Below are 14,818 nucleotides of genomic sequence, written 5' to 3'. Positions count from 1 at the left end.
ATTGTCTAGGTTTCTCATAGACTTTTCTTCCAAAGAGCAAACGTCTTAATTTTATGTCTGCAATCACCTACCACAGGGATTCTGGAAACCAAGAAAATAAAGTCTGTCACTGTTTCCATTGTTTCCCCATCTATTTGTCACAAAGTGATGGGATTGGATGCCATGATTGTTGTTTATTGAATGTTGAGTTTTAAGCCAGCTTTTTCACTCTCTTTCACTTTCACTCTTTAGTTCTTTTTCGCTTTCTGCCATAAGGTTGGTGTCATCTGCATAACTGAGTTTATTGATATTTTTCACGGCAGTCTTGATTCCAGCTTGAGCTTCATCCAGCCCAGCATTTCACATGATGTACTTTGCATATAAGTTGAATAAGCAGGATAACAATATACAGCCTTGATGTACTCTTTTTCCAATTTTTAACCAGTCTTTTGTTCCATGTCCAGTTCTAACTCTTGTTTCTTGACCTGAATACAGGTTTCTCAGGACATTTTGTACTTTATTTAAAACCCTAATCTGTATAATACAGATGGGCCATTCTCTGCACACAGACAGGTTGTAGTGTATACATATGTGGCTCACATGTGTGTACAGGCAGAACTCGAAGATATTTTGGATTTGGTTTCAGACAACCTCAATCATGTGAAAATCACAAAATAAAGAAAGTTATATGAATTTTTTGTTTCTCTGTTCAAATAAATTTATGTTTATACTATACTGTAGTCTACTAAGTGTACAATAGCATTATATATTAAAATGATGTACAACCTTAATTTTCAATAGTTTATTGCTAAAAGAATGCTAACCATCACCTGAGCCTTTAACATTAAAATACACTGATCACAGATCAGAATAACAAATATAATAATAATGAAACAGTTCACAATATTGTGAGAATTACAAAAATGTGACATAGATACATGAAGTTAGCAAATGCTGTAGGAAAAATGGTGCCAATATACTTGCTTGACACAGTATTGCCATAAATGTACAATTTGTTTAAAAAATGCATCATCTGTGAGGCACAATAAAACAGATGTGCCTATATTTCTGGGTGTTCTCATACACAAATCAACACATATCAGGACACAAGTGAGAACTGTATCTGTGAGAATGTGTGTTTGTTCCCATGTTATCAGCTCCACTGAAACCGATCCATCTGTACAAACAGGAACATTTGTAGACTTTGGGTAAATGGAGTGAGATATGTAGGAGCACCGAGGACTGCTCATAACCACAGGTCTGTGAACTCCATACTTCAGTGAAGAACATAAAAGAAAAATAAAAACAAAAAAAATGGGGAGACTTCCATGGCAGTCCAGTGGTTAAGATTCTGTACTTCCTCTGTAGGAGGTGTGAATTCAATCCCTCATCAGAGAACTAAGATCCCACATGCTGCATGGCCACAGGCCCCCCAAAAAGAAAAAGGCAACTCAAAGAAAATCTGGCTGTGGCTATCCTGCCATTCAGTCATCAAAACTATAGTCTGAATGTCTTTTCTGGGTAACCAAAGAGTTTTACCAATTGCCCCTGGAGAGTGTCACCAGTATCAGTAAGCTCACATTATTCAATCTAAAGACACTTGGAGGGCTTCCCTGGTGGCTCAGTGGTAAAGAATCCACCTGCCAGTACAGGAGACATGGGTGCAATCCCTCATCCAGGAGAATCCCACAGGCCACAGAGCAGCTAAGCCCATGTGCCACAACTATTGAGCCTGTGCTCTACAACACAGGAACCAAAACTACTGAGCCACAACTACTGAAGCCTTCATGCCCTACAGACAGTGCTTTGTAACAGGAGAGGCCACCACAATGAGAAGCTAGGGCACACAACTAGAGGAGTCCACGTTCACCACAACTAGAGAAAAGCCCAAGCAGAAACAAAGACTCAGCTCAGACAAAAATAAATAAATAAAATTATAAAGACACTTGGAGAAAATCGTATTTTATTTGCTTTGAAATGGCCCATTTCTGTTTTTCCAACCAGGTTGGTCTCTGATGATGACATCAACTTGTTACACATTTGCACCTGGATTTCTCTGCACACACCAAACTCAACATAATCAACACCCAATGCCCTACACAAAGCAATCCTTTCCTCCTCTTTCCCATGTTACTCTCACGATTTCACTCCCAGCCTCAGGGGCTGAACTGTCCACCTCACTTCCCTGAGTCCAGCATGGTGCCAAGCCCTGAAGACTCTACCTTTGCAGTGTTTTATGACTCTGTTCCTCATTTTAAGAGCCACAGTCAGCACTGGAGTGCCAGGCTGCATTACCTTTTAAAAAACAAGTTAAAACAAACTTTATGATTTATAAAAAATATGTTTTATGATTATTATCCTTAATCATAATCACTATAAATTTGAAAAATAAATAATAGCTATACTCAGCACTCTGATAAAAACATTTTCAAGATGATGTTTTTACTTTCTAGACTTCTGTATGTGTTCTTAAAGACACATGTTCCTATATATAAACAAAATGGGATTAATATGAACATATTGTTATGTGTTTTCATTTAGTATTTCATAAGAATATTTATTTTAATGGCTACAAAATATTACAGTATATGTGATCAATTAACAAACCCCCTACTTCTGGATATTTAGGCAGTTTTCAATAATTTGTTATTATAAATAACTCTGCTAAATATCCTTGAAGCTAAATCCTTTTTTTTTTTTTGCAAATACTCTCAAAGATTTCCTTCAGATAAATTCTCAGATGTGGAACTGCTGAGAATCAAGTATGAACATTTTCAGAGGAATGTTAAGCTGTTAACCTACTCTCCAGAAATATGATACCATTTTCTACTCCCACTCAATTCCCTGCACATTCACAAACCCAAGTGTTATATCTTTGTTTTAATCGACATCAGTTTGATTCCAAAAAGGGGAATCACTTTTCCAGGACATTTTCCTGGAGGCACAACAGCTCCAGGCTCCCCACCTCCTGCATCTGCCCACTCTGGTCCTCAGGCTCTCACTTCTCAGATTAAACTCCCAAAGGCCACAGGCCTTGTGCCCATCACTCCACCCTAGGATGTTTCTTCTACAAAACTGTTCCCACTGACCTCTCCATCCTTCATGTCCACAAGTTGGCTTCCTTGGGGTGACTCGGGAGTTGTCAGGGTTGAACATGTAAATGTCTGCTGCAAACCTAGTAGCTGATTTTCCTGAATTCTCTGCAGGCGCCTAGTTCTTCATTCACTGGATCAGGTTATCATGCTTTTGCTTATGTTGACTCCACCTCCTAAAGAACTTTCACATGCATTTCTGCTGAATGCATCTCCACCAGCTGAAACCCTAACCACACATCACTAAGTCTGTCTCACATGCCTAAATCCTTGGAAATACTCTCCCTGTCCCATCATGTGGGCTTGTCCCAACCCTAACAGATGTTATGTCATTTTTGTAAAAAAAACAAACAAAAAAAGATGTTATGTTATTTTTGTGAAAACCTCTAAAAATTATGACTTCTTTCTAGCTTACAAAGCTAATATAGTCATTTTCTTGTTTCTTCAGATGAACTGTACATGTTGACAGCAGAATATGTATTGGATTTGACTCATTTGTATTACCTATGGTGTCCTGAGAAAAATAAGCTTCCATTGGGAACTGAGATTTTTTAATTAGGCCAGACAAATTTATGGAAAATCTATTACTGTATTATTTAGGTATATGATAAACCAGACAGAGAAACACAACAGATGGATCCTACAGCTATAGATACAACTTAAAATGGCTAACACCTCTTTTCTCATGGGATAGACAAACTGGGTATAAGTGGTTATGGTCATTTAACACCCAATGAAATGATGGCCATCTTTATCCAAGCAATTACTCTGATCCCTATGCTGGGTGCTTTACATGTCTTATCTTGTTTAAGTTGTACCACAACCCTCCAGGGTACATCCTATTGCTTCCATTTTGGAAAAGAAAAGATTGAGGTTTAGTTAGATGAATTAGTCTGCCTGAAATGTCAGAACCCATAAGTCACAGGATGGGACTCAAATCCACATCCTCGGGCTCTTCTCCATCTGCCAATGGCCTCCTTATCACCTGGATGGCCTGGCACCTTATCATGTCCCTCTGTGTAGCCAGAACAGAGAAACTGGGGAGAAGTAAGTGTAGCTGCAGTTAAAGGCACAGGCCTAACATAGAGATCCTATAGCCAGATAGTTAAAGCATGATGTGGACACAGGCATGTTCATGGTGAGTGGGAGCAAGAGTGTGCCTGAGGTCAGGTGGGCCAGCTGTCAGCAGGAAGAACCAGCACCCACAGCTGGGCTGAGAGAAACCTGCAGCTGAGTGGGGCACATGGTGCCTGGGGAACAGACCAGACAGACCTCGTGCCGTGCTTAAGGAGCAAGATTCATATTTCATCCCATCAGGTGGTGAAAGAGCCATGCATACGCTCAGCAATCTCTGACTACCTTGCTCAGCAGTCTCTGACTCCAGTTCCAGGCAGAACTGAGCCTGTGGGAAATTCCTCCCATCCCCGCAGAAGGCTGCTGTGGAGAAGGACAGACAGCAGGATGAAAATGGCGCGTGATGAAGACAGACTCCATGGAAAGATGCAAATAAATGCAGTAAAACCACAGAATTAGATTATACTGTAAAGACCCGATTTATAGAGTATAAACGTAAGTAAATCTGTAGGGTAAGTGGTACAGAGCTTTCTAGTGCCTCCTGCTCAGTCACAATAGGGGTTTGGGTGATTCATGAGCTCAGTTTCAAACTGTCAAAGGAAATTTCTTGGAAATCACAGGCTATCAGTTATCAAACACTACCCATGGGAGAAAAAGGACTTTAGGAGGTCCTGTTTAAATGCAATGCTGAGAAAGTGATCTGAATGGGCCTGAGACCCTGCATTTCTAAGAAACTCCAGGAGAGGCAGGTGCTGCTGCTCCGGCACCACAGTCTGAGTCGCAGGGAATGAGGAAGCCAGCAGGGGAAGGGGGACAAGCTCAGAGTGAAGGGAGGGGTTTACAAGAAAACATTACATAAAAAAGAGAAAATATAGAAAACTTAATATTTTTGCACATTATAGAAAGGTTTAGTAAGCATCTGTAAAAATGTATTACCCAAGTAAGAGCCGTGAGCAAAAACAAACAAATCAATCTACCTCAAGAGATGGAAAATGCTTTAATATGGCCCAGGACTCTCTAAATGATCAAATAAACCACAAAACCATCTAAATGAAAACTGCAGCCCATGTTCAGAATCTAACCAGGAAGCCTAGCATGCTATTTACCTCAAGCTGATTTTTTTTTTTTTTTTTTTTTTTTAGTTTTTGGCTGTGCTGGGTCATGGTTGCTTTGGGCAGGCTGTCTCCAGTTGTGATGAGTGGAAGCTACTCCTTATTGCAGTGCACGGACTTCTCACTGAGGTGGCTGCTTTTGTTGCTGAGCACAAGCTTTAGTAGTTGTGGCACGTGGGCTCAGTAGTTGTGGCACGTGGACTCAGCAGTTGTGGCGCACAGGCTCAGTTGCTCTGCGGCATGTGAAATCTTCTCGGTTCAGATCAAGGATTGAGCCAGTGTCGCCTGCATTGAAAGGTGAATTCTTCTCCACTGCACCACCAGGGAAGTCCTGGTTCTTTATTTTCACTTGTCATTTCTTCTATGGATTAAAGTCCCACAAAGTACCTACTATACTTTCCTACTGATGGTAACTTCCAGGAATCGTGACAGCAGAGGAAATGAAGGAAAGAGAATAAAGCCCCCCTTCTGCTGAGCTGGTTCACTCCTACATCTCCTCCCCACCCACAGCTGCTGCTGCTGCTGCTAAGTCGCTTCAGTCATGTCCGACTCTGTGCGACCCCATAGGCAGCAGCCCACCAGGCTCCCCCGTCCCTGGGATTCTCCAGGCCAGAACACTGGAGTGGGTTGCCGTTTCCTTATCCCACAGCAGCTTCTCTCAATCAAATCCAACACCAAAGGGGGTGTCCTGGAGTGACAGGGGTGGGGACCTGTGAGCAGGAGAGGATACCTGGGATGTACACAGGTGGAGTGAAATGGCTTTGTGAACATGCTGCCCGGGTTTCATCTCCCCACACAGAAATAAAACTAATGGCAATACTGTGTCAAGTTGCTGCAGTTACTACTTCAGTCTCCAAATTTAATTTGCCCTCAAACATTTTAGAATCTCAATAATCCTATGATTTCCAGGGTTTAAGAAGGAAGAATAAGAATCTTTTATGTCCCTAAGTTGTACTACAGAGTTTCTTATGTAAGTTAACAGAATTACATTTACAATGGAAAATTTGACAGACTCATTGTCTGAAAGTAAACAAACATCACCCTCAGAGCTCTCAGGGACAAAATTGTATCAAAAGCTGTGGTGAATGTTTTCCTGATATGGCAGTTCACCTTCTTCCTGACCTACAGTGGAACTGGAAATAATTAGGACCAGCTTTTGCCCTGTGACTGACTGAAGCTGCTTCCTGGGCAGCATTTGGGGATTAAGTTGAATATTTATTTTTTCATTTTCATGTTACAAAGCTACCATTCATTAAATTACAGCTACAGTCCACTAGATGGGTCTGGGGTGGTAAGAGTTTTAAAGAGCAGTTCTTTTGGTAATTTACAGAGTTGTCTTCTCTGTGTGTGTTGGTTCCTGGTTGCTCACACCTGTGTATTACTCACTCATCCTCTCATCCAGCAATCTCTCAGTACTCTCTCTGTGCTCTGAAGAACGCCACTTGCTAGGAAACATAGATGAAAATAAGATGCTTCCTGATTTTAAAAAGCTTCAAGGTACTGTGAGATACAGACTTCAAATTACAAAGCATGTCACAGGTGCTATCTTTTAATTTAATTATGATAAAATTCACATAATGTAAGATTTAACTACTTAACCATTTTATTGGACAGTTTAGTTTTCAGTACATTCACATTATTGTGCAACCAGGCTCGAGAATTTATTTTTTTGCCTCATAAAACTGATATTCTATACCCTTTAAACAAACAACTCCTCATCTCCCCTCCCACAGTCTCTGGAGACCACCATCTTACTTCCTGTCTTTTTGAATTTGACTGCTCTAGGAAACTCACATGAGTGGAATCAGAGTTTTCATTTCTTTTGTGTCTGGTTTATTTCATTTAGCAAGATGTCCTCAAGTTTTATCCATAGGCCAGAATTTTCTTCATTTTTAAGGCTGAATAATATTTCATTGTAAGGATTTAGTTCCTTCCAACTTTTGCCTGCTATGACCACAGGTGTACTGTAAATGCTATGTTAAAAGAAAACATAAGACACTGAGGAAGAATTGAGAGTCTCTAAGACGCATTAGAGATGCCTCAGAAAATGAGGCGGAAAAGGCAATGGCACCCCACTCCAGTACTCTTGACTGGAAAATCCCATGGATGGAGGAGCCTGGTAGGCTGCAGTCCATGGGGTCGCTGAGGGTCAGATACGACTGAGCGACTTCACTTTCACTTTTCACTTTCATGTGTTGGAGAAGGAAATGGCAACCCACTCCAGTGTTCTTGCCTGGAGAATCCCAGGGACAGGGGAGCCTGGTGAGATGCCGTCTATGGGGTCGCACAGGGTCAGACATGACTGAAGCGACTTAGCAGCAGCAGAAAATGAGGAGACTTTCACCATCCAGACGATGGAGGGGATGGGTCTCTCAGGTTGAGGGACATAGTGCACACTGGAAGTTGGGAGGACATAGCTTTGGGAGAACCTACACACAACCCGAGTGCAGGGGTGTGTGTAAATCAGGAGACATTCTGGATGTAGAGGCAGATGGGGCAAGGGCTTCCTACCACCTTGTCTGTTCTGGTTTAGTCTCTTCTTCAAGAGTCTGCCCTGGCCCTAGTTGAGATTCCCAATCTGAGCGTGAAAGGAACATCACCAGCAGACATGGACACCGGCAGGTGCAGGTTACTAGCCTCTCTGCCATCTCCAATGTGAATCTTCCCTGCTCCCTTCAATTTGCTTTTGACTCTGAGCAAGTCTCTGGGCCCTATCTCCATCTGGGGCTCTGGTGCCTCACCTGTGACTGAGTCATGATTCTCTAGTGGCTACGAGCTCACCCCACAGCCTCTACTGGAATTGGCTTAGGGCGGTGCTGTGGTTCTACCAGCAGCTCACCCAGGCCAGTAAAAGTCAGATCTGTGCTTCAGAAAGAAGCAGTCTGCGGGGTGGGGCAGGGCAATGGCAGTTCAGTGTCAATGAATGGAGGACAAGTCTACGGGAAGGGCTAATGGAGAGAGGAGGAGGTGGCAACCAGAGGGCACCATGGGAGCAGGAGGAGATATCAGAAATACAAAGAAGAAAAGACGGAAAGGAGGAAAGGCAGGGGATATTGGACAGTTAGTGGCAGGGAGCCACGACTGACTTCCCAGACTTAGTATGAATAATCAGGTGTCCTGTAGAGTGTCCTGGGTCAGGTTAAGATTAAGCCCTGGAGCCCAGGACCCATCTACCACCATGAGGGGGCTCACTCCACAGGGAAAAAATTGCTGGTATCCCCATTCCATAGTCAGTTTCCAAGAAAGATTCACCTATGATGTCACTGATCTAATCTGCATCCATTAGGAACAAAGAGTCCCCCTGACACACTGACAAGGAAGCCAAGAGCAGATGTGGTGCTAAATATTTAGCTGGATTTTAAAGAGGCAAATGGGTCATCCCAGTGCACCAGCCCCAAGCTTCCCGTGGCAGATGCATGTTGATGTATGGCAAAACCAATACAATATTGTAAAGTAAAAAAAAAAAAAAAAAAAGATGTTCTAAATTAAAAAGTTCTGGAGATGGATAGTGGTGATGGTTGTAGAACAATGTGAATATACTTAATGCCACTGAAGTACATTTAAAAATAGTTAGAATGGTAAATTTTATGTATGTTTTACCTCAATAAACAAGATAAAATGTTAACACTTAAAAAATAAATAAATAAATCAAGAGGCAAATGGCTTAAACTAACCTTTTCTCTTGGGTCAATGAGCGTGTCCAGGTTCTTCAATACCAGAGGCCCATCCAGGCTGTACTTGAAATTAACATAAATAATGTAAATCCTTCCTTCATGAGGCCAGGATGGTGGTGGACGATACTCAAGTTCCCAGGGTGCTTCTTTTTCAAGGTCTGTATATTCAATCCCCCTTTCTACTGAAATCATCTGAAATGCATATGACATCACACGAGTTAAGTGTCAGACAGTCTTGCTTATGAATTTTAGAGATTGCAAGTGAAAACTTCTGCTTTTATATCTTCACATTTGCCTTTATATGGTATAGAATATCTCAGGTCTCAGCATCCACAAAGGACAGAAGTAGGAGTCTTATGGGGCCTTGGGTGATTTGCAAATTTATTCACCGTCAACCTTTTTACTTATGACTACTTCCTTCAACTTTATATTAAAGCTAAAAGAATTAGAGAAATGATTGTTTAAGATTTTATCACTCTACCTTTCACATCTGCTTAATGTTAAATAAAATATATACATCTTTTTCTTAGTTTTGTGTGCTCCATGTCAACAGGTTTGATAGTTTGTGACTATAAATTTAAAAAAAAAATTTTAAAAAGAGACTTTTCTCAAAGAAAAGAACACTTATGGACACCAGCTAGTAAACTGTGGTTACAGAAGGGCCATGTGTTACAGATGAGCAGGACTGGATGGTCATCAACCAACATTTTAATAATTAGTCAGGTTCTACTCTGTTAGAAGACCAAAATTATAAGATTTCATTTTTATTGTTTTTCTCCCTTTAGGAGAAGGTGCAAATATTTAGAGAAAGTGTATAATTTACATATTGATTAAGGCCTCTTAAACAACTATAACTCCACACCTTGAAGAGCACATTTTGAGAAACAGCTTATCCTACCAGAAAGAAGGGCTTCCAGCAATTTTAGGTGCTCAACACATACAAGGATAAATGACAAAATGGGTTGGGGGAAAGGCAGAGGAAGCTATTAATTAAATAAACAAACCTCAGAGTACTGAATACTTTTTTTTGTAACTAAAAACAAGGAATTACCCCTTAAGAAGCAAAGATAAACAAGCTGCTAAGAAATTAGCTCATATTCTCTCCAGGATTACCTGACCTCCCTCCTGCAGAGACATTTATTATACTTGAGGATAGTTTGTGACTATAAAACCTGTTGACATGAAGCACACAAAACTAAGAAAAAGATGTATATATTTTATTTAACATTAAGCAGATGGAGAAGAATAAAAAGAAATCCCTCTGTTAACAATGATGCAAAAAAAATAGTTTTATTATTTTACATTAGAATTGCTTTTATTCCATTTAACAGCAAGGAGACTTGAAAAGACTAAGAATGGAAAGATAAACATCACCATATTCTCAACTTCGGCACTTTGCTTGATACACCACTGGAACATCCCTGTAAATGTGATGATTAGAGACAGGACCAGGCCAGCCTCCCCAGGATTCAAAGCTAAATGAGGAAGAAGAGGAACAGTCAGTCTCCTTCTCCACCCCCTCACCTAGTTCTGTCACTTTATGAAGAAAACTCTTTTATTTTTATAATTTTTATTGGAGCATATTTGATTTACAAAGTTGTGTTAGTTTCAGCTGTACAGTAAAGTGAATTAGCCACACATATACATAAAATCTATTCATTCTAAAATTATTTTCCCATATAGGTCATTACAGAGTATTGAGTAGAGTTCCCTGTGCTATATAGTAGGTCCTTAATAGTTATCTATTTTATATTAATATATAGTAGTGAGAAGACTTCTTTATGACATTTTAATCATTTGCATGTAATATTACTCATAATATTACTGTCTATTGATTGGGACCATAATACAGTGAAAAAAACACTATGGATTTAGAAAGAATTAGAAAGGTGATTTTATTAATCCCAACTGGATTGACATACAGTTATTATATGGGTGAGGATCATGTCATTATTCAGACTTTCATCATTATGGCTTCAATTATCATTATGTAATCTCACTTTCTATGTCCAATGTACCTGCAGTTGAAATCACAAAAACAAGGCAATTCTAGGAGCCAATGCTTTTAAATCTAAAGTATTACTCTCATGTTTCATTATTAAAGACTATGATTCAGAGTTACTACTATGAATAGTTAGGGATGGTGAGTTCATGCCACAAATACCTACACCTACTCATCTTGTACCCATACAGCAGTGAGGATATTGATCTTTGCTACAGAGAATCTTTCTCACCCCAATGTAACATTATCTATAACTAAGAGATCCGAGTAGACCTATAGCTAAAACCTAAACCCTCATTTGTGGAAAAAGTTTAATAGAAAACTTGATTCTCCCCTCCCAACTACAGGACACTACCTGGAATGTTCAGAATGTCATGCTGCTACAGCTGTGTAGACCTCAACCCCTTCAAAGAAAGATGAAAAGATAAAAGGTCTCAACAAGGACCTACAGCAAATAAATATACAAAGAAACTATCCAAAGCAATCTATAGATTCAATGTAATCCCTATCAAATAACCAATGACATTTTTTACAGAATAAGAACAAAATTTTTACAATTTGTATGGCAACACAAAAGACGATGAATAGCCAAGGCAATCTTGAGAAAGGAAAACAAAGCTGAGGTAATCAGGCTCCCAGTCTTAAAACTATACTACAAAGCTTCAGTAATTAAAAGAGTATGCTACTGGCACAAGAAACAGAAATATAGATCAATGGAATAGGATTGAAAGTACAGAAATAAACCCATGCTCCTATGTCACCTAATCTATGACAAAGGAGGCAAGAATATATAATGGAGAAAAGACAGTCTCTTTGATAAGTGATGCTGGCAAAACTGGACAACTACTTGTAAAAGAGCGAAATTAAAACACTCCCTAACACCATACACAAAAATAAACTCAAAATGGATTACAGACATAAATGTAAGACTAGACACTATAAAATTCTCAGATGAAAATAGATAGAACACTCTGTGACATAAACTGAAGTCATAACTTTTTGATCCACCTCTGAAAGTAGTGAAAATAAAATAAAAAATTAACAAATATGACATAATTAAACTTAAATGCTTTTATACAGCAAAGGAAACCATAAATAAAATGAAAAGACAACCCATAATATGGAGGAAAATATTTGCAGATAAAATGACTAACTAGGAATTATTCTCCAATACATACACAGACCATGGTTCAATATCAAAACAAATAACCCAATCAAAAAATGGGCAGAAGATCAAAAATGACATTCTTCAAAGAAGACATAAAAATGACCAAAAAAGCACATTAAAAGACACTCAACATCTCTAATTATTAGAGAAATGCAAATCAAAAGTACAATGAGGTATCACCTCACACCAGTCAAAATGACCATCATCAAAAAGCCTACAAACAATAAATGTTGGAGAGGATATGGAGAAAAGGGAAACCTCCTACACTGTTAGTGGGAATGTTAACTGGTATAGCTCGTATTGAGAACAATACAGAGGTTCCTTTAAAAACTAAAAATAGGACTACCATATGATTCAGCAATCTCACTTCTGGGTAAATATCCAGAGAAAACCATAATTCCCCCCAATGTTAATTGCAGCACTATTTACAATAGCCAGAACATAGAAGTTGGACATAAATGTCCACCAAGAGAGGAATGGATAAAGAAGAGGTGGTATATATACACAATGGACTATTACTCAGACGTAAAAAGAAAGAAATAATGCCGTCTGCAGCAACATGGATGAACCTGGAGATTGTCATAAGTCAGATTCAGAGAAAGATAAATAGCATATGATATTGCCTATATGTAGACTCCAACAAAAGGCTAGAAATGAACTAATCTACTTACAGATGCAGAAAATACAAGGGGTAAGGGAGGGAAGGGATAATTTGGAAGACTGACACATATACACTACTATATATAAAAGAGATAACTAATAAAGACCTACTATAAAGTACAGGGAACTCTGTAATGACTTACAGGGAAAAGAATCTAAAAAAGAGTAGATATATGTATAGCAGATTCACTTTGCTGTACACATGAAGTGCTGTACACTAAGATAACAGTAAAAATCAACTACACCCCTATAAAATATTTTATTTTTTTAATTTTTTTTATAAAATATTTTAAAAATAAAAATAAAAGAATGGCCCAAGTGAGTCAAAGCAGGCACCCAAGGCACCCACCGCAGGTCAGCTGGAACAGGCAGGTTCATACCTGGTCTTTGTTCCTGAAGATTCCTAAAGCCAAAAAGAAAAGTTCTTTCCAATATGGCAATTTATTTGAAGTATTCTTTAAAATGAAAATTACCAAAAATATGCATGCAGCCCAATGTTCATGAGGTAGAAAAAAAGAATCCAAAAAAAGGGGATATAAATATAACAGATTTGGGTTTCCATGTGGCTCAGTGGTAAAGAATCTTCCTGCTAATGCAGAAGACACAGGCTTGATCTCTGGGTCCGGAAGATCCCCTGAAGGAAATGGCAACCCACTCCAGCATTCTTGTCTGGAAAATCCCATGGACAGAGTAGCCTAGCAGGCTATGTCTATGGAGTTTCAAAGAGCTGACATGGCTTAGAGACTGAGCACACAGTAATAGATTCACTTGGCTGTACATTAGAAACTAATACAACACTGTAAAGCAAATAAACACCAATAAATCTTTTTTTAAAGGTCTCAAGAAGGATCTACTGTAAATAAATAAATGGAAAAAAAGATAAAAGTTATCAAGATGTAAATAACTTCACATGGACCACACTGTGGAGTCACATGCTACAAACACTTTAATACAATTCATTAGAATCTGAAGCTATAAACTGTAAGCATTCCATAAATATTCAGATTTTTACTTACTATCTGCCAGAATCAGGGCTGCAAAGGAAACAATAGCGACAAAGATGGCACAGATGACATCCAGATACACAGCGAGCTGTTGGGACATCGTCAAAAGCAGGAAACAAGCCTCTGGATTTGTGAACCATAATATAATGAATAAACATAAAAACCATGTTAGCTGCTTCTAATGAAGGAGAGCATTTTGCTTAGTTCAGCATTTACACAAGGTAGGACAGCAAAGTTACACATTCAAGGAAACTGAAGATTCCAGGAAGCTAGGTTCTGACAAAGACAACATATAGTACATATAGAATCAGTCCAGTGGCTTTGTGAGAAGCATACACTGAAAACTTCAACTCACAGGCTATCAACAGAAATACAATCACAAGGAAAAAGAGAGAAAAAAGTCTAATCCGCACAATTCCGGCAGTGCTGGACCTCAACATGAAGGTCATCCTCTCACATGTCAACTGTTCCCAGCTCTCTGATAGCAGACAGCACAGCTCACACTGTTTCCAGCACCTTCTGCACTCATTACATGACCCTACATGTGTCTACTTTTAGGAGCTAATATCTAAAGGACCATCAGCTAACAAGATCTGCATGCGGTTTTTTAAAATGCAGTCATTATCTTCAAACAGAATAAAGATTTTAGAGATAGCTCAAAATTTTTCAGACTTAGTGGAAATTCTGAAATTTCTTCCTAGAAAATAATTCATTGATACAAAGTATGATCAAGTGGGTGGCAAATCAGGAAATTATACTCCTCAATCATATCTGCCACCCTGTATACTCTGAAAGAAGAGTCAATAAACTAAAGCCTGTGGGCCAAGAACAGCCACCACCTGGTTCTGTAAAGTTTTATTGGAACACAGCCCCAGCTATTTGCTGACATATTATCTTTGTCTGTCTTTGTGCTACAACACCAAAGGTAAGTATCTGCAATAGAGACAGTATAGTACAAAAAGCCTACAATATATTCTATCTGGATGTTTATTAAAAAAAAAAGAAAAAAGTTTCTTAAGTCCTGCCCTAAAGAGAGAGAGAACCACAGGGCAC

At 39.1% G+C, this 14,818-nt stretch overlaps 1 protein-coding gene across 1 annotated transcript in view; it reads right to left on the bottom strand.

Annotated features, from left to right (window-relative positions):
* Positions 1-14,818, bottom strand: part of LOC129624640 (ATP-binding cassette sub-family C member 4-like) — a 158,857-nt gene that overhangs the window by 39,620 nt on the left and 104,419 nt on the right. Inside the window, exons 23-25 of the mRNA XM_055542793.1 lie at positions 13,778-13,888; positions 10,306-10,406; positions 8,932-9,123 (exon numbers count right to left, since the gene is read on the bottom strand). Of these exons, the coding sequence (XP_055398768.1) occupies positions 8,932-9,123; positions 10,306-10,406; positions 13,778-13,888 (404 nt within the window). The remainder of the gene's footprint in view (positions 1-8,931; positions 9,124-10,305; positions 10,407-13,777; positions 13,889-14,818) is intronic.

The sequence above is a fragment of the Bubalus kerabau genome, chromosome 12 (assembly GCF_029407905.1).
Source record: "Bubalus kerabau isolate K-KA32 ecotype Philippines breed swamp buffalo chromosome 12, PCC_UOA_SB_1v2, whole genome shotgun sequence".
NCBI lineage: Eukaryota > Metazoa > Chordata > Mammalia > Artiodactyla > Bovidae > Bubalus > Bubalus kerabau.
This window is presented reverse-complemented; position numbering and strand designations above follow the sequence as displayed.